This window comes from Batrachochytrium dendrobatidis (genome assembly GCF_000203795.2).
Source record: "Batrachochytrium dendrobatidis JAM81 unplaced genomic scaffold BATDEscaffold_9, whole genome shotgun sequence".
NCBI classification, from domain to species: Eukaryota; Fungi; Chytridiomycota; class Chytridiomycetes; order Rhizophydiales; genus Batrachochytrium; species Batrachochytrium dendrobatidis.
In genome coordinates, this window is record NW_006281107.1 from 728,305 (window position 1) to 751,044 (window position 22,740).

General features: G+C 38.0%; 10 protein-coding genes across 10 annotated transcripts; 5 read left to right on the top strand and 5 right to left on the bottom strand.

The window, feature by feature from the left end:
- Positions 1–26: 26 nt before the first annotated feature.
- Positions 27–1,486, bottom strand: BATDEDRAFT_90073 (CCR4-NOT core DEDD family RNase subunit POP2). Its single transcript, XM_006680507.1, has 5 exons — positions 1,384–1,486; positions 886–1,079; positions 587–748; positions 288–465; positions 27–211 (listed from the first exon to the last, which is right to left on the bottom strand). Exons 1-5 carry the CDS (start codon positions 1,480–1,482, stop codon positions 50–52), a joined length of 795 nt encoding a protein of 264 aa, XP_006680570.1. The 5' UTR covers positions 1,483–1,486; the 3' UTR covers positions 27–49.
- A 744-nt stretch (positions 1,487–2,230) lies between these two features.
- BATDEDRAFT_90167 (uncharacterized protein) lies at positions 2,231–2,661 on the bottom strand (the record flags this gene model as incomplete). Its single annotated transcript, XM_006680508.1, has 2 exons — positions 2,231–2,388; positions 2,523–2,661. The coding sequence occupies 2 exons, from the start codon at positions 2,659–2,661 to the stop codon at positions 2,231–2,233; spliced, it is 297 nt and encodes a 98-aa protein (XP_006680571.1).
- Positions 2,662–2,845: 184 nt separating this feature from the next.
- BATDEDRAFT_26295 (uncharacterized protein) lies at positions 2,846–4,770 on the bottom strand (the record flags this gene model as incomplete). The annotated part of the gene is made up of 11 exons (XM_006680289.1): positions 2,846–2,960; positions 3,019–3,087; positions 3,168–3,331; positions 3,408–3,626; positions 3,698–3,844; positions 3,946–4,014; positions 4,080–4,139; positions 4,214–4,297; positions 4,394–4,508; positions 4,575–4,599; positions 4,713–4,770. The coding sequence occupies 11 exons, from the start codon at positions 4,768–4,770 to the stop codon at positions 2,846–2,848; spliced, it is 1,125 nt and encodes a 374-aa protein (XP_006680352.1).
- Positions 4,771–5,266: 496 nt separating this feature from the next.
- On the top strand, positions 5,267–6,736 carry BATDEDRAFT_90074 (uncharacterized protein; the record flags this gene model as incomplete). The annotated part of the gene is made up of 6 exons (XM_006680430.1): positions 5,267–5,353; positions 5,437–5,586; positions 5,673–5,789; positions 5,891–5,905; positions 5,977–6,055; positions 6,150–6,736. The coding sequence occupies exons 1-6, from the start codon at positions 5,312–5,314 to the stop codon at positions 6,734–6,736; spliced, it is 990 nt and encodes a 329-aa protein (XP_006680493.1). The 5' UTR covers positions 5,267–5,311.
- A 488-nt stretch (positions 6,737–7,224) lies between these two features.
- BATDEDRAFT_26297 (uncharacterized protein) lies at positions 7,225–7,830 on the top strand (the record flags this gene model as incomplete). The annotated part of the gene is made up of 1 exon (XM_006680290.1): positions 7,225–7,830. One exon carries the CDS (start codon positions 7,225–7,227, stop codon positions 7,828–7,830), a length of 606 nt encoding a protein of 201 aa, XP_006680353.1.
- A 161-nt stretch (positions 7,831–7,991) lies between these two features.
- BATDEDRAFT_26298 (uncharacterized protein) lies at positions 7,992–9,929 on the top strand (the record flags this gene model as incomplete). The annotated part of the gene is made up of 5 exons (XM_006680291.1): positions 7,992–9,187; positions 9,276–9,385; positions 9,447–9,560; positions 9,647–9,762; positions 9,837–9,929. The coding sequence occupies 5 exons, from the start codon at positions 7,992–7,994 to the stop codon at positions 9,927–9,929; spliced, it is 1,629 nt and encodes a 542-aa protein (XP_006680354.1).
- A 198-nt stretch (positions 9,930–10,127) lies between these two features.
- BATDEDRAFT_90075 (triose-phosphate isomerase TPI1) lies at positions 10,128–11,295 on the bottom strand (the record flags this gene model as incomplete). The annotated part of the gene is made up of 6 exons (XM_006680509.1): positions 10,128–10,282; positions 10,348–10,435; positions 10,504–10,728; positions 10,803–10,887; positions 10,981–11,011; positions 11,091–11,295. 6 exons carry the CDS (start codon positions 11,293–11,295, stop codon positions 10,161–10,163), a joined length of 756 nt encoding a protein of 251 aa, XP_006680572.1. The 3' UTR covers positions 10,128–10,160.
- Positions 11,296–11,571: 276 nt separating this feature from the next.
- BATDEDRAFT_90078 (uncharacterized protein) lies at positions 11,572–15,332 on the top strand (the record flags this gene model as incomplete). Its single annotated transcript, XM_006680431.1, has 13 exons — positions 11,572–12,033; positions 12,169–12,561; positions 12,677–12,892; positions 12,971–13,105; positions 13,183–13,341; positions 13,416–13,525; positions 13,608–13,912; positions 13,992–14,047; positions 14,113–14,226; positions 14,294–14,491; positions 14,579–14,680; positions 14,757–15,014; positions 15,119–15,332. 13 exons carry the CDS (start codon positions 11,572–11,574, stop codon positions 15,215–15,217), a joined length of 2,607 nt encoding a protein of 868 aa, XP_006680494.1. The 3' UTR covers positions 15,218–15,332.
- Positions 15,256–17,456, bottom strand: BATDEDRAFT_20186 (phosphoglycerate kinase; the record flags this gene model as incomplete). The annotated part of the gene is made up of 13 exons (XM_006680232.1): positions 15,256–15,348; positions 15,435–15,551; positions 15,629–15,833; positions 15,919–15,936; positions 16,014–16,196; positions 16,265–16,313; positions 16,390–16,433; positions 16,507–16,582; positions 16,672–16,775; positions 16,847–16,923; positions 16,984–17,160; positions 17,231–17,325; positions 17,392–17,456. The coding sequence occupies 13 exons, from the start codon at positions 17,454–17,456 to the stop codon at positions 15,305–15,307; spliced, it is 1,254 nt and encodes a 417-aa protein (XP_006680295.1). The 3' UTR covers positions 15,256–15,304.
- Positions 17,457–17,709: 253 nt separating this feature from the next.
- Positions 17,710–22,627, top strand: BATDEDRAFT_26302 (uncharacterized protein; the record flags this gene model as incomplete). The annotated part of the gene is made up of 21 exons (XM_006680292.1): positions 17,710–17,865; positions 18,038–18,155; positions 18,248–18,310; positions 18,374–18,524; positions 18,593–18,761; positions 18,845–18,933; positions 19,019–19,050; positions 19,128–19,192; positions 19,275–19,379; positions 19,468–19,581; positions 19,607–19,727; positions 19,867–20,126; positions 20,227–20,492; positions 20,584–20,653; positions 20,872–21,116; positions 21,193–21,250; positions 21,334–21,441; positions 21,514–21,612; positions 21,682–21,863; positions 22,174–22,381; positions 22,457–22,627. 21 exons carry the CDS (start codon positions 17,710–17,712, stop codon positions 22,625–22,627), a joined length of 2,850 nt encoding a protein of 949 aa, XP_006680355.1.
- Between the last annotated feature and the right edge of the window lie 113 nt (positions 22,628–22,740).

The following is a 22,740-nucleotide window of genomic DNA, read 5'->3' on the forward strand; positions in this document are numbered from 1 at the left end:
AAATAATTGAATGGGTTCTAGATAGCTTTAAATTTCAAACTCATTGTCATTATACTGCCTGGGGTATCAAACCGGTTAATCCGAAAAGACATCCCAAATATTTTTCGTCGTCAATAGTATCTTCAAAATAAAGCTGACGCATCTTGAAAAACGTTTTTGATGTAAGCAGACTGTCACTGCCTGCTTGATGTTGTGGCCCAACTCGTGCTACCTGGATAAATTTAGATGAAGTCAATGAAAATAAGTATTCTAATTTTTTAAAAGCTGACCAAATCTGTCGAGTGTACCTGAAGCTCATCTGCAACATCTTGTAGTCCTCCTTTTAGATTTTTGCAGCTTCGCATCAAAAACTTGACATCATAAATACACGGAAAATACAATTTAAGCAGTTCAAAAAATGCTGTTTCCTCTGCAGGAAGTTCCTGACAAGTAACAACTTTAAGTAAATAGCCAAAATCATATCCACTAAATTCGATAGTGATAATGCATTTAGAATGACACATTCCGTGTTAGTCAACAGCCATGGTAATCATTAAAGTTTGATTTTCTTGAACACTAATGAAAACGAGCATTACAAACGACATACCTATGAAATGAAATCCATTTAACATCATCCAATAAAACTAGTCCTGAACTAATCATTAGTTCTCCAAATTGCTCCACCGAAATGCCATATTTCTCATGCTTTTTAAAATCGATACCAGATTTTGTGAGTAAATCAATCGAGTCCTGTGCATACATGTCATCGCTAATTGCACAATAATTTGGATTCAGACAAAACCATTGTTACATGTTAGAACACAACATCCGTAAATAATATATAGTCAAATCTCAAACTCCAAAAGATTGATATTCCAAGCCAGACCAGTTTAAGCTCATCACTACCTGAGACTAAACTTGAAATTAAACTGCCATGTTGTTCTCCCAGGAGGTAAGTTGCCATGCGAGTCTGAAAATGTCAATCCCAGCTGAATGATCTTGAGAAGATCTACATTACACCGTAGCGTTTGATAATGATAATCTGATGAAGTACGAAAATTGCCAATTGGTCTTGCAACGACTCCAGGAAACTCTGTGTCCTGTTTAGAATTATAAACAAAAATGAGTTTATGCAAGACTTGTTAGCATATAAAGATTGCTCAAGATGGATTGATGTAGATGACAGAATTTCAAGTCAACATGTAGTCTAGTTTCTCTGTAAGCAAAAGCTAATACAAATACAGTGTAAGTCAACTACAGTTTTGTATTGGGATTGACGACTTGTATATTCCAAAAATGAATCTGGTCCTGCAAGTGCTCAAGACTTGACATCTGGGTTGACCTGAATAGAATCTTCAGACTTGAAGTAGAACAAAACGGATTGCAAACACAGTCTATACACACCATGGCTACAAAGGGATATAGTTCTACTATGTCTCTAATAACAGCCATTTCCTTTTCCAGGTTAGCCGCCCATACATCCTGTACTATTGGGTCTGACATGCACGACGTGGTGTGATACGAGGGTAAGTGACGAACAAATCTTGTAAAGAATACAAATGTTTCAAACAGCATTTCCAATCTAAATTCTTGTTTCAACATCAACTCGACAATCAATGTTGAACAGACTTGACTTGAATTCATAAATATTCTGTTTAAACTTTAATGATTTTATAGATAATGATCAATGGTTGTTGACAGTCATATTCACGTAAAATGAGCTACTAAACAGCAGTGTCAAAGTGCATAACAACCAACTTTCAAGGTTTACTAACAGTATTGTCTCTTGAACTCTTTAGTCTTTTTGTGATTGTCATGTATAGTTGTATTCCTGTGACTTGCGATCACTGCTCTTGAATTAGAACGCGAACGTATCTGAGATGGGTTTGGCAATAATCAACTCCAATATTTGGAGTGTTGTGAATCGGGTGATCGTACAATGATTACAACTCTAGACTATATTTTTCATCAAATGATAAACATTGTTGATTGAATTGAGAATATTTATCCAGTATAAAGTAATGTAACGATTGTCTATTCCAAAGTGTGATGGCAAAACCCAGACGTTCCATTTTACATGAACACAGTTGTAAATCTAAACTTGCAACTGCATGAATCCTACTTTTTCTGTCTTGACGTATTCTCAGCCCATCAGCCATTGCTTAAAAGCGCATTCATTCTCATTCAATGTTGTGTAGTTGAACTCTACTGACTTTTAGATGGATTGCTGAAAAACGCATATATTTATTTTTTAGTCGAGAAGGCCGTCTCGCTTCATACGATCCATTCTGCGTCGGACCAGCATATCCCGCTGTTTCTCGAGATAGTCCATTTGCCCAGAATAATGTCTGTGGATAAGGTAGCCCACACCTGCACCAATAGCACTGCAGACCAAATGAAGATGAGGCTCTACAAACCATCATGTATTAAACAGTTATATTGTTAGATACTAGTTATAAAAATACAATTCATTCTGGTAAATGGCTGGAGCTGCATGTCAAATCATGATTCTAGTATTCACCCTCGATTCAATGGTTACTTACTAGAAAGCAATGGTCTTTTCATGATGCCGTTCTGCCAGGTCTGCACTAGAAAGCCTCCAAACCCCCAGAATGCCATGTCACCAGCCATTTCCAGCCGAGTGGGTTTGATACCAATAGAGTGTGTAGGAAGCAGAATCATCGAGTAGTGCAAATGTTGAAGAAAGATTCATTTCAACTGTCATTTCAATTATCGATTCAGCACTAATCTTGAAAGTCACAATTCAACAAGAAACAGCATTACTGTCAAGACAGTTGTTTTGTAATTAAAAATCAGCAATTGTCCAGTTCAACATTGACTCAAATTACTACTGATCGCTATGTTTTTATTTTGGTACGACATTCTTGATGTTCTTGAGAATCTCAGTCGCAGCATTGGGTACATCCATAAACGACGTTTCGCTTGAAAAAAGAACGTACAGTTTGTGAATTCCTTCACACCTGAATTCAAATGGGTTTTAATGACAGTTTTCATTCGTATATACAAGACAAGACTTACCTTGCATAAAATCTATACAGTTCTTTGCAAATGGAAAACTCGGTAACACCCGAGACACGAAGAGCATTGCTTTAATAGTATTGATAAAATAAACAGTTTAATCTATTAGCCAACTAAATTGCCATCATTTTCATGTATACTATTGCTACCTTGCATCAGAAAAAAGTGTCCAAAACGCATTCAAGATCTCCTTTTGCTGGACTTCCGGTCCAGGACGAAGTTCGGGAAACAGTGTAGCACCAGTCTTGGTATTATTGTACAGCATTGCAAGTGTCTCTCGTTTTGCATATAACCGAAGCAACACAGGCGGCTCCTATTTATATCAACGCGCAATAGTTTGAATTAGATTCGTCATAGCATATTAGCCTTTTAAACATCTTGTCTTATACCTCTATAGGAATATTCAAGTGATATTGAATCAAGTTTGTTTGGAATTCGTAGACTTTCTTTTCAATCAGGGAATACGGTTTGTCAATAAATGTCGTAACAAACAAGACAAAGCTGTTCATCCGAATAGAATAAAGACTACGCCATGCGCCTGATATGAAAACAGGTGTGTATCGAATACTGACAGAACCAAACCCACGGGCTTTATGATATTGCAAAATCTAACAGTTGTGTACAGGTTTAATGTTTAAACTAGACAGTATACATATTTAAAACCGTGTCAATGATATACCATTCTAGTGTCTACCAAGGACATACGTGAATGCAATACAGATTCACCAAGCACAAGCATCGCCCCATTACTGCATACACCTTCTTGACTTTCTAGATATGCCAACAGATTGTCTAGCCTATCCAAAACATCACGATCTACAAAGACCTATCCATAGCCAAATAGAAATAACACAGTTGATTTTAATAAAATGATGCATCGAATCAAATACCATGCAAAATACAGACACAAGTTTATATGTAGTTTACCTGTGATAGTCCACCAACAGCTGTACTAGGATCATATGTTGTACGTGCAAAGTACATGTTGATGATATCCTATATAATCCAACACTAGCTTAGCAGCACTCTAGTTTGAACGGCCGATTGCAATGTAACACTACCTGTGCACCAAACAAATCAAACGTATCTTTATCCCAGTTATGCGAAGCACCAAAGAGTAACTAGACTCGGTCAAACCATATTTCCATTTGAATGAGTAAAGTTATCAACAATTACCAAAAAGACTTGCACAAACCTCGCAGATCGAAATCACATCACTGACAACTCCCTGCACAATATTGCTCGAAATACTCAGATTACAATGAACAACAAAAACAAACTAAACCAGTTTAAGCCAATCATTTCCATTAAGTCAGTCATCAACACACTTGCATATGAACAAATGAAAAGCCAAACACGACATAAAGATACATACATCTCCGACTTCCTTGTACACGATTCGACCACTAAGCGAAGTAACTTCTCGGACACCTTCACCCAACAGCGTTTTGCAAAAACTAGATATTGAGGAAGAAAAGCCAACAACAAGCCTATTTATAAAACCATAAGACTTGTTAAATCTGTTTTATAGACTATTCCTAAATTAATCTACATACCCTTGGTCCAACACATCGCCTTGAACTATTTAAGATGTGAATATTGCAACAGTTGGCATAAACAGCCAATAATAAATACAAGTCTGAACATGTCAGGACATGCAGACCTAATTCCATAATATCGACTCATGTACTTACAGTTCTTTGAAAAATATAACTTTCCAGTCTTGTGCAACACATAGAAATTACGAAACATTTTGGTTACAGCTAGCGACAGTAGAGATGAAATATTTATTTTGGTTATATAAAAAACTTGACTTTTATCATGTTTCGGAAACACTCGGACAGCACAATCAAGCAGTTGTAATCTTTTGAAAACATGAATTCTCTGTTTATACGATTGGTTTAAGTTAATCTAGACTATATAGATGAAACCCATCAAAACAAGACCAAATGAATGATATTTTATATTCAATCGAGAGTATCCGACACGATCATGCCAACAAGTCGGATTGTATTCTAATATCGGATATATTTGTGTTCTAGTTTATGAATAAAACTACATTTCAATCGCTCAACACTCGTTCGTTTTGAAGAGTTGAAAACTGAACACATGGAATTGACTGACATGAACACTTGTTCGGTTTATAAAAACTAAAACTTTAAAAAACTTCAAGATTCGCACCAAACGAAGCTGGTTACTTTACACTTGTTTCAGCTTACGTGAATACGGCTGTATTTGCCATTCTTTGTAGCTTTTGTTGTTGGTCGTAACTTGAAGTTGTTCAAGGCTCATCATGGATATCATTCAGCAGATAGTCTTTTGGTCGTTTGTGCCAGTACGCAATTATGCATTCCAGTATAACATTCGTTTTCTAGAGTTTAGTTTTACTCATACTTGTCTGATTACATGCATCAATAGTCATTCGTCACAAAGAATACTCTCATGGCTTATCATTATGTTGCATGCAGAAAGAACACTCCGCAGCAACACGATCCTCGTTACAAACGTCACTACAATAGAGCATACGCTATTATTGTCACTGCTTACTTGGTGTTTACCATCATGCAGGTCTGTAGAGTCATTGTCATGTCTGGATCCTCTCAACAGTATAGTTTGTATTGTCTGTACTCATCAAGTCCATGTGTTTTATACAGGCTGAGCGAAACTTGCCTGCAAACTTCTACAATCTACTCAATGTTGGCATAGGACCATACTTTGATCAACGGAAACTTCGAGCAAGTTACAAAGCTCTATCGCTTCAATATCATCCTGTGAGTTGTTTCATCTTGTGTTATACATTATAACTTGACGCAGTTCATTTATTGGCTTGACTTATTCTACAATGTATTCATCTGTTCAAATCCGTTTATAGGACAAATCTGGCAATGTAAGTATCTGCACTGTTGATGAATACTTGGATTTAAACTTTGTTGACACCATTTATATTCCGATCAATAGCACAATCTAGAGAACGTATACATTATGATCCGACAAGGATACGATACATTAAAGAACCCGCTCTTGCGCCAGGCATATGGTAATGGTTAAACTTCAAATCTAGGCAGATATAGTGTTATATCAGCTATGATCACATCCATTATTGACATTTTAAATGCGTCTCATCACTGTAGATAAACTTGGCATGGAAGCCTTTCAATGCTCATACTGCAAGACTGAGCGTGACTTTCTTCATGAAGCTATTCGAAACTGGATGACATTTTATGCAGTTACCGCTGGTGTATCAACATTCTTTAGCGCCATTGGTCGTATGGATTTTGGTAGATATTGGAGATTTTCAGGATTGTTGGCCATTGCTGCAATAGAGGCAGCATGGCTGTTTTCATCGACTGATGTATTTCCATACATTCTTCCATGGCGTACAGTGTCACAAAAAATTCAACTTTTGCGCCAGTTTTTTATTACTGTATCGATTGCCATTTCCCAGATTGGTCCAATCTTGTTTCCGGTAGACAAACGACCCATCAGACAAGTCATTTTGGATCTGGAGCAGAAGATCGATATGCAGACTCGACAGGCTGTATCTTTTTTTGCAGATGCCTTTTTACCTTTCCAAAATGATCCCAAAGCAGCTGGAAAACTACAACGGAATATGGAGATACGGGCAGTTCATACTGATTCTGTTAATACCGCTGCATTGTCCAGTAGAAATGGTGTTAGTAATGGAACCACTGCTGTATCCCATAGCAGTGAAGAGTAGGAATGGTCACGCAAAGTCAATCTAATTGAAGGTCGCTATAAACTTGTAAATTTCTTCTCTTCTTGATCCTAACCGCCATATTCAGGCAAAATGGAACATACTGATAGGTGAGCCTAATAATACGGTGTAATACGATTTAAAAATGTTGGCTTGTGATATCGAGATACTCATTCACTATTTGACTCGGCATTTTGTAGAGCATGGCTTGAGCAAGTACGCTGCTTTCTTTCTGAGCGCTGGATTGCCTCGCTAAAACAAGGTTGGTGTCCGAGTACTACCAGGGTGTAATATAATTGATGGTCATTTATAAAATAACCAGATATAGTAAGAATACTGGCAGCTAATCAAGTATATTTGTAATGGTTTGACGAATGCAAACAGATACCACTACTCTCTATCATGGTCCTCGACCATCCAATTCTGATATTAAAATGAATATGCGTAAGCAACTTTCCTCTCCAATAAAAATAAACCATTATTAATTCCTAATGGAGTTCATCCCCGCATCGCTTATTAGTGATTTAAACCGTATAAGCCAGCCAACAAAACGACAGCCTCAACAACCCCGCGAACCTTCCCCGTCACAACTTTCTTCATTAACCAATAGAAGAGGGTCAGTCAAGTCAAAAAGGGTTTCTAAAGTAAATGCAGAATCATTTCAAACAGCATTGTCTAATGCGGCCTTGGATGAATCGACTACACAAATGGATGATGTCCAAACGCGAAATCCCGCTCTTCAGCTGCCAGCAGTGACCCATCACTCCGCCACTGTATCCAAGAAAACCCCGTTTGCTTCCGAAAAACCTACGACTGGCCATAATGTGACGACACATACCAAGTCTGATGTAGCTACTGTGTACGACACGGCCAATAAAAAAAAGTTGCGACATGCATTGAAAGGACCAGCAGTCATGAAAGATCTAACATTTGTTTATGCCAAACCCCAACCCATTGACGAACCCATCATCGTCACAAAAGAAAAAGTTGCGCAAAGCCCCACTATTGACGCATCCGAATTGCAAATTGTAGCTGCTGTTTCACCTGGAAAAAATGCAAGTTTTTCATACTATGGTTTGATTGTCAAATTCCAATAGATGTTTTATTTCAAACAAAACTGACAGGCTTTGCCTATACATATTGCCAAGAAACGTAACAGGTCAACGATTCATTGGCAGTCGTCTCAGACCCATTTCAACAAACTCATCGCACAATACACGCATCCTCGCGTAAGGAGGTCGCACTTTTAAAAAACGCCATGATCACTCTTTTGGAAGAGATTGGTGCAAATGAAACAGACGACTACCCAACAGAAATGCACGCCTTTCTTGGCATCATCCAGGAAGAGCAAAAAATATACGATTCTGTTTTTCAGGAAATCATTCGGCAAGTCATGGTAAACATGGTTGAACGAGGCGAAGTGATTGCCGAGATAAGAAAACGGTACGCCAACATGTTTATCAAAATCCCTAAACATATCAAAAACATGCATACAGAGCTTGTTGCTCAACGCAAGCTCAATCGAAGACTATCTGAAGAGATGCTACACTCCAAAGAAACGATTGCAGAATTGATTCGCGAGTTGGATTTTGTACGAAAACACGATAGTGAAGTATCAAAACAAGCTCAAGAGGCACAGGAAAAGTTGGTCTCCGTGTTGACACAGTCGGACGATACGGACGAGATTCTTGAAGAGTATCATCGGCTGTATCGCATGCAGCGTGATCGTCTTGAAGAATCTGTAAAGCTATCGGAACAAGAGAAGCGAATCTGGATGGATGCGGCAACAAGTCTAGCTGTACGAATTGGTGAAGAACATGGTGTGGGTGATTTGGTTTTGCTACAAAAGCACGAGTATTCAAGGCTCCGTTCCACCAGCCACATGATTATTACCATCAGCGAGACAAATGATGCTGAATTAAGTGGAATTGAAAAAAAGATTGGAGAATGGAGAGCCAAGTTGATTAAACTGTCACAATCAGTGATTGAAGAAGATCATAGCAACATGGAAATCTTGGCCAAAATGCAGCGGGATATGAAACTTGTTTTGAAAAATTTAACCAGCAACGAGCCCATGGATGCCATCGAATCTGACCATTCGCTCCTCAAAGCGTTTCACATATTTGATATCAAGACTTTGGGAGATCATTTGATAAAGTGGGTAGATCAAATCACAGCTGTTGCCATAAGATTCACAAGCGATCGAGATTTATCTGTGCAAGAAGAAATCAAGTATATTCGCAAAATGTCTGAACTTTGGATTGAATCAGGGCTTAAACTGTTACGTCGGAGTGAAAAGAGTACAAATGGCAAGGATTATCTATCCTTGAGTGATGTCCTGAAAAAACTGGCAATAGATATTGAAGAGTGGCTTACAAAGTTGGACCTTCGCGTTTCTGGAGAAGATGGTATAGCATCTCAAGTCATCAACTTGCAAAATCAACTAGAAGACCGGTAATTGCATTGTGATTTTAATATATAGATGACTAAATCTTTGCGAATGATATTGACAATGCTGCATTTCCATCAACTATTGAAATAGGCAAACTGCATTCAGTGCTCGGGATCTTGATAAACCCCTTCCACAATCCGAAAGAGCGCAGTTGAAAGAATCGTTAACACATTGGACTGATCAAATTGGGGCATTAGTTAGTAAGTATCATGTGAATTGGTGCTATTGGTATGTGGTTAACCAACTTGGTTTTTCTTTCAGATACGTTGTCAAACACTGCCGAAAAACAGCAACACAAAATTCCATTGCATGTAGAAAACTGGATTTCTAAACTGTTGGATCAAATGAATACAGATACGGATGTGCGTAATGAAGGTATACTCCAAGCATCTTGATTTACATTCATGGTAAACGCTCAGCGATAAATCAACTAACTCGCTGTTTTGTGGGTTTAAACTCAGAAAATACAAAATTACACACCTCGATGATCAGCTGGATGGTTCATCTACTTATTAAAGGCGGAAGGGAAAAGCCATCTGAAACATGGGATCATGAATTCCAACAGTTAAACCAAGAGGTATGGCGTATGCCTATTTTTAAAATTGACACTATATAGTTGGCAAGCAACATCTCTATTAAACTTTCATATAGTTGATTTCCTTTAACGCCAATCTAATGTGCGATGCTGCGGACATTGAGATGATATCGGATGATAAACAGGATCTGCGCAAGGTTGTGCAGTAAGTGATTTTCTAATGGATGCATCGTTATCAAAGCGACTAAAATATTTTCCTGGTGGGTTATAAAATGATTGACACTAATATTATTGGCTGACTTGATGAACCCAAGAGAGCTTTGTGATAATTGGATTCTCGTTGCAAAGCGATTACTTGCAATCGAAAAAAAGAATGCGCTTGAACATCCCAAATGGACAAAAAAACTCGTAGAAAATCAAAAAAGCGTTTAGTGATTTTTTTAAACTCTGCTCTGGCAAATGGACACAAAGTCTTCGGCTTTGAGGGATGCACCGCCAACAAGGAACCCATCAATATCTTTTTCGGACTGCAGAGTTCCAGAGTTTTTAGCATTAACAGAGCCTGATTGAATCAATAGTTAGATCTATAATCTACTGACAATAAAATAATACCGATTTCATACTAACCTCCATAAATAATTCTGGTGGTCTCGGCAACTGCAGAGGAAACATGTTCAAGGAGCCAGTGACGAATCTGCTCATGGACCTCTTGTGCCTAGAGCCATACAAGTTATAATAGAGTTAGCAATCAGTCGAGAAAATGCCTAAACCAGAGTCGTTTACCTGCTGAGGAGTAGCGACCTTGCCCGTGCCGATAGCCCAAACTGGCTCATATGCAATCACGATCTTGCTCCAGCTCTCTTTGGTGAGGTGCTTGCAGATAGCACTCAGTTGACGGAAAACCACCTCGGTGGTCTTGCCAGCTTCACGATGCTCAAGCTTTTCACCAACACAGGCAATTACGTTTTGGTTGTTCTGGACAGCAAAAGCTACCTTGCGACCAACCAACTGAGATCATAAGAGATTCAAGTCAATTCACAAGCAGGATGTGTTGCAAGTCATATTTGATGGTTCACACTTACATCATCAGACTCGTTATACAGCTCACGACGCTCAGAATGACCGAGAATAACCCAGTCAATGGAGAGATCATGAAGCATGTCAATGCTAGATATACATAAGATTAAATAGAATAAGCGTTAGATTGTAGTATAGATCCAAATCCATTTGTAGATGGATGATCAGGCATTGCTGGCTTACCTAACCTCGCCAGTAAAAGCACCACTTTTTTCTAGATATCGTCCATCAGAAGAATCAGCCAAACACCTCATTTGTTATTAATAACAGAACCAAAAAGGCATACTACTTGCCTTGACTGGCATTCTGAGCAGCAACAGCAATCGATGGATTGAGCTTGGAACGAGCAAGAGCCAGGTAAGGAGCAGGTGGAGCAACAACAACTTGCACATGGGCAGCAAACGAAGCAGTATTAAGACCAGTGCAGATAGAATCCACTAGATCCTTGCTGCCATTCATCTTCCAGTTACCACCAACCAAAAACCTGCGAGTAGTCATTATTTCAATTCAAACCGATCTGATTGATGTCAAGTTGGTCACAAACTTGCAACCACAAAGCACTCCAGTCACGCGGCAGAAGGCCTGACTGCAAGATCGAGTCTGGATTCATTGTAGATTATAAGCAAATGGAATCAATATTCATTCAGGCTACTCAACGTGTCTTCAAGTCTGCAAACATCTGACAATCTATTCACTCACTTTGAAAAATTCGCATGTTTAAATGTTACCAGTCAAACCTTTTTGTTCTTGCCATAACACAAACTCAAGTTCAAGATGCTAATGGAAGACGCGACGAATCCACCATCACCACCACCACTCTTGGGTGAGATGGTGGTTGATGAAATGGTAGTGGATAAACCAAGTATAGAACAAAAGGTCGAGGAACTGGACCAGCACGAACAACACTACATTCAACAACTAGAACGCCAAAAAAATCAACTTATTCACCAGCTTGTTGACAAAAAAAAGGTTCCTGCATCCTATTACACGAATTCAAAAAAGGAACAGCTTATCGTGCAGTATGTAGAAAACTTCAACAGACAGTATAGTCAGTTGTATCCTGGAAGAAAAGAACTGCTCTTGACTCCTTGCAACGAGTTTGGCACAAAAAAGTTTGTGTGCTCAACTATCCGACCTACTCAGCTGCCTTACAAGGAACTATATGACTACCGCAGTGCCGCGTCATTTGTTGCCGATTTCATTTCCTACGAGCAACTCAATCCTCCTCACGAACTGGTAACTTTTATTTGATATCAAGAGTTTGGGTTCAATATGAACCGAGCAATCTAAACCAATGAAACGATAATTTAGACATGATCCTGTAAATACTAACCAGTGAGCTATACATGGAATGCATCATTACACATATAGCCAAAAGTGTTGAACTCTCCCACATATACACTGGGTATTCAATCTGGAAATTGTTTCGATATGTCTGTATTACTCACGTCATTTCTGCGTGGCGTGGGATATGATGCCTATGTGATCTCTGGATATGCTTCATGCAACATAACCTTGATGGATCAAACCAAAACATACTCGGAAAAAATTGCACAAAGTATTCCAATAGTAGATCCACCTCAAACCAACTTTTTGGATCAAGATGCTTGCTTGGACGAAAGTATATCCACATCGTGCAAATATCGAGTCAAACCTCCTCGTCAACTTAAAAGTAACTTTTTAGTCAAGCAAGAAGAACGTCGACAGCAACAGCTTGCTAAAAATAGTCTTGATACAACACCTGCACGAAAAAGTGTTTCCACGGTAAAATTCAGTTTGAAATATTGTCGAGGTTATTGAATTGACAAGAAGTTTTATAATTTAAAACCTTGTAGATCACATAAAATTTTAAATATGACTAACACATTGCAAATACTAGGAGGCAAATGATGACGATGATGAGCTTAAAGGACTTCGTATTCATGCATGGGTATTGGTTCTTCCAGGAAAACGAGAAATTGCCGAATCTTTTTTTATTGAACCCAGTACTGGAAGTATCTATTCAACCGATAACGAGCACTATTTGGGGTTGGAAAGCGTGTTTAGCTCTCGAAACTACTGGGTAAACATGCAAGTATGCTATGATGGTCTCAAGGTATGTTGGTAGTATATACAAATGCTTAAATCACTGTATTTGCTTTTGTCAACATTGCTAAATACATTGTGAATATAGGGGATCTCGTTTGATATTGGGGACAATTCAAAATGGGAATTTGTTTTGTTAGATAATACCCAGCCAGGTGGTGTTTCAAGTGCAAATATGGATCAGTCAAAAAACAATGGGAATGCTTCTGACGAAGAAGATGAAGTAGAAACAACTTCAGAGATATCCTTTTATTGATTGATTTAAATGTCTATATACTTTGCTTTGGACAATTTTGAAAGTCTGTTATTTTACTATATTCTTTGTGGTTCCTTGACATGCATTTACACATTGTGGATCTTACTCCATCATGGGTAGACAAGCTAACCATTTCAAAAGAACAGTTTGCAATGCGGTGCCCAGCTGGAACAAAACACACTACATATAGAGATGCGAAAATGGTAAGGATTTGCAAATACTGTATTGAGGTTGACTACAAAATTCAATTGTCATTTAAATTTATCATTCTGTTTAGGAAACATTTGCACAATACCATCGTGATGATGGAATGGTTTCAAGAATAACGTACATTGAGGAAGACTCCAAGTCGGTGAGTCAAATTCACGAATATTTTGAAAATCGTCGGTAAGTTAGTGTTGTGTTCATTGAAATTATATGTACACATGTTGTTCAAGCTAAACACATCATCTTAATATCCAAACTTTAGAGATAAACTATATCAGCGAATTCGAATACCCAGTATCAAAAAGATGCACGAATTATTTCATCCAGGCCGCGCACCACATGGACTAAAAGAGCATATATTGATTGATTCCAAAACCGAAGAAATACACTTTTATCCCAATGCACGTTCTGACGGTCTTGTAAGGCGGTTAGAAAGTCCAAAAAAGATTATGGAGTACTTTACAGAACGCGAAGATCGATTGATTTATCGATCTATTACACACGAAGTCAACGACGGCGTTCGTGGGTCTGTGATTAAAATGACCGAAAAATTCTCAAGAAACAAAGGTAGTAATTAGATGGTTGAATTTTGAACTGCAAATAGTTGGCAGTGGTTGTAACCGCGTGTGGTTATTTTGAAAAATAGATATACCTGCACAAACCGATATCTTCAAAAAAACCTATTTTGTCAAGGAAGAAAAGGTAAACCAAATATTGCTTGCTGTTGATAGCTATGTTTGAAATAACTAAGACGCTTTGTATGATAGATTAGAGTCATTTATCATCTTGAAACCGGACGAATTATTGCATCCATGCGTGAGTTTAGAAAGCCTACACCAGATCAAAAAGGCCATTTTGTTGAACTGCTTAATTTATTTGAGGTATATTGGCATTAAAATCATTCAATCCAAACTGGTGGTTTACTAAACACTCTTCAACCACCCATAGGTTGATCCGTATGCTAAGCCGCCAAAGAAGCAGCAGTTATTTATACAACTATCTGAACTTTTGCGTGCAGAACAAATGTGTGCTCAGCTTATCAAAAGTTCTGAGCGTGAGTTGGTAGATATTCTTCGACTGCGCCAGACAGAAGAACGTGAAATCAATTTGGCCATTTCCGTCTACGATACGCTTCACAACGATACGGTATATTGTTTTTTGAAACTGTACACATAGTATCAGCCATGTTCATATTACACTTTTTATCATGTCTAATGCATTTAAAAACAACAGACTCTTCCAACGGACGACAATGGTAAAGAGACACACAAGGGCGAAGAGGAAGAAACTAAATCGGCAGATCTGGATTACCTATCGCCTTTCCTCATCAACTATGTAAATCATTTTTTGACTATATGTATAGTGATGTAGTATAGAATACTCGACTGATATCAAATGACAATCAAAATAGGAACACCCCGAATCTTTGAAGCGAGACGATGCAGTGGCAATCAAAGACGCATGCTTGAAAAGTCTTAAAGAACGTTTAATTGAAAAGGCTAATATTATTCAAGGCAGATTGGATGAAGTTACTGCAGAATACCAAAAGCGGCAACTGATATACTCGCGTAACGCCGACTCGATGACTGTGGAAGAAACGGATGATTATGTTCGATTCTGTAATGATGCCTTGTTCCGTATCCATATTCTTGAAAAACGTCTTGCCAAGGTAAAGTTTTTTAAAAAGTGTTGTAAATTCATTTTAAATTATGTAACATACTGTTATTGCAATCTTACTACTCGTATTGATCAATACCAAATGCACTTAACCAGCACAAGGAAATTGCTCCAGAGAGGTATATTGAATTAGACGGAAAGCTGAGATTGGATGCAAGGTTGGCAGCAGCATTCGTAAATACAACTGGCATGTAAACAAACATCAAACGATTGGAAAAAAGAATATATCAAATAACCAGTCAGGAACAAGCCAGTTTATTGAAATATTTCAAATAAATGCAATCAAGTTCGGCTAGAAAGCGCAGCAACACCTGGAAGAATTTTTCCTATTATATATTAAAATGCCAATGAGATGCACATGTGTTAAAAGCTAAAGCAAACGTTGATGAGTTTGGATAAATGTTATAATTACCTTCAAGCAGCTCTAGCGAAGCGCCTCCACCAGTGCTGATATGCGAGAAGTCAGCTTCACGGCCAGCATTGGCAACAGCAGTGGCAGTGTCACCTCCACCAACAATGGTGCAACCACCTATTTAGGTTGGTAGATGCATCACGTTAAATTTCTGAAAAAATACAAATTAATATTTAACAGCTAGATTATTATACCTTTGCTGGTGGATTTGGCGCACGACTCAAGGAGAGCAGTGGTACCAGAGGCAAACTTGGCAAATTCAAAAACACCGGCAGGTCCGTTCCAAAGAATAGTTTTGGAAGATTCGGCAACACTGCCAAATTCAGCGTTAGTTTTGGAACCGTGGTCTAAACCCATCCATCCGGCAGGAATTCCGTCCGCCTTGGTAGCATAGCCAGTCTATAGAGGTTTCAAAGATGGGTTAAATAGTTGAAAAAATACGAAAAGTTGAACAACTAATGAGAGTAAAAATTAGCCATTGTACATTTGCATCAGCACCAAACTAAAATACATAATAGTTAGCATCAACAGATCCATAACAGCAGTACAGTTTATAAAAACACCAAGATCAATTAGCACCTTGTCTGCAGTGATAAAATCACATGGTAAGTAGATTTTAACCCCCTTTGCCTTGGCTTTTTCCATGAGCTTGGGAACAAGATCTGCGCCAGCAGCATCATAAAGCGAATTTCCAATCTCCATTTTTTCAAGAACCTTGAGGAAAGTGAATGCCATGCCACCACAGATGATCATGCTGTTCACCTATTTTTAGCATGTTAACACGTCTACTCACGTCAGATTCATTCAGTATTTTTACAATAAAAACTGACCTTGTCCAAAAGGTTTTCAATAAGAAGGATCTTGTCAGAAACCTTGGCACTATATAAACCAGAAATTTAAAAAACAATAATGAAGTTCAAGACTATTCAATAAGCACTACTGTTTGTCGACTTACCCTCCAACAATAGCAAGAAAAGGAGATTCGGGGTTTTCAAGAGCCTATACAAATGTTGAATCGATCGTTCAAAATGTGACATGCTACTATTATATATTCTTGATGATGCAACAGTACCTTTGAGAAAAAGTCCAGTTCTTTTTTCATGAGGAAACCAGCAGCCTTTACTTTGAGGTCCACACCAACCATAGAGCTGGACTATAAAGTCAGTAAAATAGGCTTTTATGCTGCTAAAAACACCTCAACATTCAATTAAACGATCATCCAGCAAGCAACCCTGACCTATGTGCACGATGGGCAGTGCCAAATGCATCATTAACATAGACATCTCCAAGCTTGGAAAGAGAAGCACGGAACTTGGCAACATCCTCTGGCTTGGCCTTGGTCTAATTGATCGAGAATCAGCACAACATTTGATGTGGGAATAGCAGTCCAATGAATCCATAGAATAAAATACCTTGTTGCCGGCCTCATCCTTGACCGATCCTTCTTCCTCGATGTGGAAACGCAAGTTTTCCAAAAGGATGATCTCGCCTTGAGAAGCGAAGATCAGTTAGGTTTAGTCATCAGCCAAACTACTAGAACAAACCATACCTTGAGCAGGGGACTGGCAGTGCTTCTCAACAGTCTCTCCGACGCACTGGTCCAGGAAAGTAACAGGCTTGGAAAGCAAGCGACTGAGTTCCTCGGCAATAGGCTTGAGTGTGAGCTTAGGAACGACCTTTCCATCAGGACGACCAAGATGGCTCATCAGAACCACCGAGCGAGCGCCTAGCAATGGATGAGCAAGACACTGTTAATCTGTTCTGTTACAAATCTATTTATATCGATGCATGATTACCATTATTAATGACATGCTGGATGGTGGGCAATGCTGCCGTAATGCGTTGGTTGTTGGAGATCTTGCCATCCTTAAGAGGCACATTGAAGTCGACACTATCAACCAGTTCATGGCTGCATGAGCATAAAGAACGAATGAAGACGAATCCACAGCGATCTTACCGAATCAGCACTCGCTGTCCAGTAACTTTGATGTCATTAAGACCAATCTTGCTAGCGAGACTCATTGTGGTTGTTGGTTAAAGAATTGCTGATCTGCACAATGAATCCATTAAAATATTCGAGTCTATCCAACTGTACAATGTATTCCTATTGATTTACCACGCTTATTTCGTATACATTACGGTTTGGTTAATAGGTCGTGGCGATATGTTATGTAACTGTGTTTTATAAGACATCATCATGAGTTGATTCAAACCATCCAGATTGTTCATCGCGATCTTGTCGTTGGTCGAGTTTATTCCGACTTGAATCTACATCATGTTTGCTGGACGATATCGCGTTGGAAAGCGAGATGGCAAGACTCCTACTGGCGTTGTAGTGCCTGGACAGGAAGGAAATACCAGGCCAATAACTAGTCCAGAAATTGAAGAGGCAAACTCTCTGCCTCCACTTGTCACCGAAGTCATGAGTGTGGTTCGTTTGAACTGGGACTTTATGACTGCAAATGAGGCAAGCATCAAGTCTTGCATTCAATATACTCCAATACATTCTACTTTAAACTGTTGTTTCTATTTGAGAAATGAAAAGTCGAGATATCACTTGTAGTTTTAACCATCTAAACACTAACATTGAATAATATGTCTAGTTTAACCCTATCCCATATGCTCTTTCATTGTTGGATGGTAGCTCTCTTGGACGCGACTACGAATCATTCTGTGATATTCACGATTCTCTAGAAAAGGCCATGGACCTGATTGTCAATGGTAAAACACAATGCTAAATCAATCGAGGTTTAAATCCAGATATGTCATGATATATGCATTGACTTGCTTTTGTTGGATCCATCAATCAATAGATTATCATCAGGCATTCAATAGTGCTATTCAAACATTTAGTTCTGTCGTAGACACAATCTCAGGTAACTACTAGATAGTGATATAAATTAAAAGGTTTACTGTATCTAACTAGCACTGGTATCTAGAGTCTCAAAAAAAGGTACAAGAAATGCGAGAAAACCTTGAAAAATCTAAAAACTGGCTGGAATGCAAACGATTCGATCTACTTCATCTATGGGTTAAAAGTATCCAGTTTAAAGAAATGAGCAGAATTCTTGAAAGCATGCAAGTTGGATTGTTTACCTTGTCATGAAATGTCATCTATATATTAATCCATTTCATAACTGATCCACTTGTCTGTATAGCGATGAGCTCCAGCGTTCACCCACAAAAATTCAAACTCTTATAGATGGAAAGTACTATCTTACTGCTGTTAAAACGCTTGTCAGTTCAATTCGAACCCTAAATGCGAGCGACGTGGTAGATATCGGAGCTATGGATACTGTCAAAGAAAAGTTGGCACAAATGAGCAAGGTAACCCTAATGCTTAATATGCATGTTTTTTATTATGTGTGTATATGATGATTGATCCTAAATAATTGTATTTGTTTCAACAGCAAGTGTATGATTTGATTTTAGAAGAAATTCACGATCATCTATATTTAAAAACCGCACCAGCAATGGCAAGAATTGAACCAATCCTAAAGTATAGCTTCACCAATCAAAACTATAATAATGCAAACGTATCAATGCAGAATCATTTATATTTATTGTGTGGTGTTAAACTTTAGCACATCCAAAGAAAATGTTGAGATTGCAATTGGTGAGTTTCTTGTGATCAAATAGTCTGTTATGCCAAGCAAATCTACTTTACTAACATGCAATCTATTTAATATTTAGGAAATGAGTATCAATTTTTTACAAGGACCAAGCTGGACTATGTGTTTGATCAAATCAAACCAGAAGTATGTAATTGCACCAATCGTTTAGATTACGTGTGGCTTAACCATACCAATGATGTGTATCAACTCATGAATCATTCAATAGCTGTTTGATGATTTCGAGTCAAATCCAGAAACCAACTCATTTTGCTACTTGCAAGCATTAGTGGAAAGTTTAAAAGTATTGGATAAGCTGGAAGATGGTCTCAAGGTAACAACTGCGTATAACTATGCATGAATAACCAAAGCCATTTGACCTGATCAATGGTTTTTATACACGGGACTACCAATCCATAAAGGTAATTGATAGTAGAGTCACTCAAGAGCTATTTGGTGTTGTTGAAAAGACGATCGAAGAGCAGGAGCATAGGCATGTTGTTTATCATCTTTTGGCAGATTTATCGTGTTCATCAGTGAATTATAAAGTTTAACCTTTAGTTTTTGAACAATTACAGTACAACCAATCAACCACTTTCCCACGATGGAAATTTCGATGACTCTCCAGCAGAAAACAACCCTTTGGCATCCATTCTTTTGACTCTCTATGATAGATTTGAATGTATTGTAATGAGCCATATGTTTATTCTCAAAGTGGCTAGCGGAGAGGGTGGGGTAAGCTCATCAATTTGTTGGTGAGATATATCAAAACTATTATAGCTAATTCATATTTTATAATAGATTGATAAAGACAAAGGTAGTGTGTATTTGTTTGTTTTTCAGAGATAATAATGTCGAGATGCTATTTCAAACGATTTGTCGTGTTAAATCAAATTATTTAATATGGAGCGCAGTTCCATACACTGCATCTGATATATGTCATGCTGTTCAGGGAGAAGTCAAGACCGTGTTATACGACTATCTGATTACTGTAGAAAAAACTATCGCTAGTACAAACACTGTTTCGTCCATGAACGAAATACTTCGCGATAAACGAAAACCGGCCGAGCGAATTGGCAAGGTATTTCTATTGTTTGCAATAAGATTCAATGTGTCTAATTTAAACTAATATTTTTATAAACTGTTTTCAAAACATTGATACAAAAACTCTCGTCACCTAGCAAGTATTTCGGATCAATGGAGCCTCTAATTCAACACTATGTGTCATTTCCGAAAACGAAGACCAGGATGAAATTTGGAAAGATGCCGACTTGGCAAAGTGTAGCGTAAATGATACTTTGGTAGGAAAAGGGGTGGTGGACAAGTATGCAAATGTACTTTCCAATGGACACAAGCCACTTATTCGTCCAGAAGCATCCAATATTTTGATTGCGTTCAAACCCACAATGCAGTTTACTGACAGTCTTGAGCAAGCTGTTGGAATTAGGTATATACATGCCAAAATTTCAAATTTCATACGCATTTTTGTATCTGTAGCATCTGCTGTGTTTAAATACTTTACTTACAGTTTAAAATAGTCCTGGAGTTTTCCACGTATTTTTGGAAGACTTTGTGTTGAACGTATTTTTACCTCAGACTCATGATTTGGTTACCAACTTTTATCACAATTTCATTAATGGTAAAAGCATTGCATCAATATATGATAAATGTGTTGTAGCTGTCACTTACTACTGGCACTTTTTCAGGAATTGATTCATTTCAAACAGACCAGCTTCCTGAACCATCGTTTCCTCTGTTAAAGGCAAGCAAGAGTCATATTTAAACTCATCTAGCCTGTATTGCTGACTTTAAATACCATATTCTAGAGCGTGATTGCACTTGGTTATCTACTCCAAAGCATGTGCAAAATGTCAAATACAATCCCTATTCACAAAGAAGAGTTTTTGAAGTCACTCGAGTTTATTTTGGAAAAATTCCATGAAAAATGCCTGAGCAGATTTCGTACTTTGATTTCCACGGAACAATCTGGATCTGAGAACTCTGGCTCTATATCGTTTGCGTGGACAAAAAACGAAAAACTTACAGAGTTGATGGCTGAAAATTTGTTTTTGTAGGTTTCAGATGGCTAGCTACTCGATATGTTTAAATGACGTGTTGGTTTGATGAATGCATGATTTTGATTATAGGACGGACGCGTTTGATACACCAGCTCAAATGAATCGGAATCAAGCTGCATGGCAAAAAGTAAATCTAGCATTGCACTATTCAAATCCCTGACGACTATTTAGTCAACATCAATGGGTTTAATGTTGAAACATATATGTTAGGAAACAGATTTGGAAATGAAGCTCAAGGGAGAGCGATCATTTCATCGCAGTGAGCTGATTTTTGAGTCTCGACGATTACAGGGACTTGCTCAACTGCACTACAGCATGGTATATTGACAAACATAATTTGTATTTGATTAAAACAGCCAGAGTAATTTTTCAACCAACATAATACTTTAGGAATGGCTTGCAGCCCAAATTATGTACATGAAAGGGGATACTGGCAGCAGCACTGGACTTGTTGCAACTAAAGTGTTTGAAAATTCTGTTGAATCATTGGTAAATTTGATTGATATAACATTTGTTTGTAACAATTAGTTTGCAAAATTGGCTCACTCGTTATTTTAGACTGAGTATGTGAGATTGTCATCAGATAGTCTTCCTCAGCTAATTGTTGACTCTTCTGAGCTTCCTCAAGCAGAAATGACAACAGAAATGGCAAATCGATTTAGCGTATTGGCCAACTCGTTCAAGGCACTGGAAAAAAAATGCATCTATTCGCTCAGGGTTGAGCTTCGGTGTCATTCCATGTACTACTTGGATCTTGCATTACGCGAGGCAAGTTTTTGAAGGATGCTATGTGTTACTGCTTGAACACTAAAAACTGACTAAATTTGTCTATATTATATAGGGCACATATGTATCAGACGACTCTAATCCGAGTCCTGATCCGTACATATCCATGCTAAATATGGATTTATCTGCAGCCGAGGAAGTGGTCGTTACAGCTTTGCCAATACGAAAAACTAGGCAAGTTGTATATAGCTAATAATATCATGACTTGTTTGGATTTGCAAAATGCAAAGCCTGTAACTATACACGGCTAATTAAACTGATTAGGTTTTTGTTTGACGGACTTGGAGAACTTATGGCACAAGTGCTTATCTTTAATCTCCGATATATCCGCACCGTGAATCTCAATGGTGTTTTAAGACTTGTTCGAAACATTCAATCACTCCAGCAAAATCTAACCAATCTGGCATGTGCTCACCAAGAAAGTCTTGATCGTGCTAAGACCTACTACGAGTTACTTGGACTGGATGTTGAGGTTAGTAATTTATATTACCTTTTTGATATGATTGATCAAAGAAAAGCCTAACGGGATGATTTTCTGTGGTTATAGGCTATTCTGAAAATGATTCCTAAAAACTCTGGACAATACACATATGATGAATACAAGGCCATTTTGGACCTGAAATTTCATGATGCAATTGTAGAAGGTGGTGCTGCTATCAAGCCGTACGAGGAAACTATCGTCAAACTAAAACGCTATTTTATTGATCATCGAAACTGAAATCAAATACAAGGTTGATTTTTTCAAATATATTGCTTGAAGTCAATTAAATACTGCCTGAAAAACTATGGAAATGTTTACGGTAGTTGTGATGAACAAAGTGCTGATTGATT